Raw genomic sequence first — 2,500 nt, 5'->3', positions numbered from 1 at the left:
ATTATTTCAATTAGATTGTGTTGTCCAAAAGTAATCGATGCAGTCATATATTTGAGATAAATTTATTTAAAATACATATAAATCTATTATTCGAACACTTAAGGTTAATTTTGACTGTAAAGATTAACTTAGTGAAAAAAATCAAGTTTATTTAAATATATATAAATTGTATTTACATATATATAATATATGTAAATTGTGTGATGTATAAATAATATCATTTTAATATAATACATAATTCACTTTACATAACTGGAATATATGAGATAAAGATTAAATGATTCTTATATATATTTTAATATGAATATATAAGTCAAAAATTTGTATAATCTCAAAATAAACAAATGTTGAGAATACAAATGTATATAATAACAAATATATATAACTTAATAAAATAATATTATCAAACTATTATAATATGGCAATTTGAATATAATTATAAAAATGAAATAGCAAACAAACCAATAAATAATAAAAGAAACAACGTAAAATAAGAGAAAAGACAAGAGACTATAAAATGAGAAAAAAGTAAGAAACAGAAAAGAAAGAAAAAAATGAAGGGGTAAAGTGGTAATGTGAGAAATAAGGAAGATGGAGAGAAAGGTAATAGAAGCAAAAAGGAACAAGACAATAAAAAGAAAGAAGAAAACAGGTGCAGAAGGAAAAGGGAGAAATCTGGAGGAAGACGAAGTAATTCGCAGGTATAAACGCATGCACGAGTTCAAAAGGGAGGAGGGAGGGGGGGAAGTGGTATCGTGTGGGATGGCGAATCGTAAGAACGTCTCGTTCCAAAAATTTTCATCACATGAGAATTATTTCCTCGTAGAGAAGCAATAATAATTCACTCACCTCCTGGTCTTTGCCTTTGTTCTTAAACACCATCATTCGGTTCTTGTTCAGCATTGCCTCGGCCGCCATTTTTTCAATAACCAATTTCCGTGCTCGCGTAAATCAATGTGTGCCGGCACGCGGCTGTTCGTTGAACGTTATCGTGAAATGTATATCGCGTAGTCGCGTAAATTTTTGACCGCTCCTAAGTGCTTGGTTGTGCTACGTTACCTGTTCCACGATCTATTCCAGTCTACATCGACTGAATTGCACTCCGACCCGACGAGTCACTCGATGTGGTGTACATACGTAGATACATGCGTCAATATGCAATATCATGCATTAACGCTCGATCGCGTAATAATTAACACCGTCGTGTAATACAGCACCACTCTGAATTTTTCGTGGCTCGCGAGCTCCTTTTTTTCCCACGATTAGAACCAACGACCAACCAACTGTAATTGGCGAGCAGGCGGAACGCCGAACAGGAACAGATCACGAATGTTTCCTAGCGTTCCCAAAAGAGCGTGAAAGGACGTCGGCGATTGTCACGAAACAAGAACAATGTGCTCTGAAACGCTACATTTATTGCCCACTGCCTAAAGGTATATCTTCACGCGCTGCTAAAATTTTTTGTTCGTTTTGTCTCTCGTGGACTGTCGCTCCGAATAAATCCAGCGTACTTGAAATGTACAATTCACATTATGTATGACATTCGTCATACGACATCTGACATTCATTGTTAGAGTATGAATACAAGAATTGTCGTAACACTTACTTAGAGACTTAAGTTGTAGACGTAAGTAACGCACAAGCTTTGGTATATAACGTACGATTTATTGCCATCTCTTAGAGATACGGCAATAAGTTCTACGTCATACGTGAAAGCTTGTGCGTTACTTACGTCTACAACTTAAGTCTCTAAATAAGTGTTACTTACGTCTATAATTTAAGTCTAAGTAAATATTATGATAATTTTTGTGCTCGGACTCTTATGATGAATCAGACATCGTATGATGGATGTCGTAGTGTAAATCCTACATTTTGTACCCAAGTACTTTGGGTTCATTCGAAGCGATCCCACTTTTCCCGAGCATTTCCCGAGAGACAAAACGAACAATATTTAAGCAATTAGAGCGACAGAGGCTTAAGATTTGTTCGCGTCGCATGCTCTAACATGATCCAATGTGCTCTTATCATAGCTCCTACTCACTCCAATGTCATCAAACCAAACTCATTAGAGTGCACTATGGCAGGAGCATGTTGGAGCATGCGACGTGAACAAACCTCTAGTTTCCACCGAGGATTTAATCCAAATCAGAATATAAAAACCAACCAACTACAGTCGAGTACTCCCCTGTTACAGTCGAACAAGGAAATGCTTGACTGTAGTTGGTTGGTTCTTATATTCTGATCCAGATTAAATTCTCAGTAGAAAATATCAGAGTTGTCACTCTTTAAGGTGCATTTTCACGAGTTGCTCAAACTGGCCATTTCAGCGACAAAAAAGATTACGTAATGCCTTTTACACAAAACTATTAGGCCCGATTGCATCAACGTTATTTTAATTTTAAGTGAGGGTTAAAACTCTTTTTGTCTCTGTCTCTTTTCGGTTTTAAAACGAGATAAAAAGAGTTTTAAGTTTGACTTAAAATCAAAATAATATCGGTGC

At 35.6% G+C, this 2,500-nt stretch overlaps 1 protein-coding gene across 2 annotated transcripts in view; it reads right to left on the bottom strand.

Annotated features, from left to right (window-relative positions):
• The window catches only part of LOC108694781 (importin subunit alpha-3), a 4,709-nt gene extending 3,421 nt beyond the window's left edge, over positions 1-1,288 (bottom strand). Inside the window, exons 1-2 of one of the 2 annotated variants that reach the window (XM_018204449.1) lie at positions 1,060-1,288; positions 850-972 (exon numbers count right to left, since the gene is read on the bottom strand). In XM_018204449.1, coding sequence (XP_018059938.1) covers positions 850-918 — 69 coding nt within the window. In that variant the 5' untranslated portion in view covers positions 919-972; positions 1,060-1,288. Of the gene's footprint in view, positions 1-849 lie in introns of both variants that reach the window. The other variant, XM_018204442.1, reaches the window with a different exon arrangement.
• Positions 1,289-2,500: the final 1,212 nt, after the last annotated feature.

The sequence above is a fragment of the Atta colombica genome, unplaced genomic scaffold (genome assembly GCF_001594045.1).
Source record: "Atta colombica isolate Treedump-2 unplaced genomic scaffold, Acol1.0 scaffold1, whole genome shotgun sequence".
Taxonomy (NCBI): Eukaryota; Metazoa; Arthropoda; class Insecta; order Hymenoptera; family Formicidae; genus Atta; species Atta colombica.
This window is presented reverse-complemented; position numbering and strand designations above follow the sequence as displayed.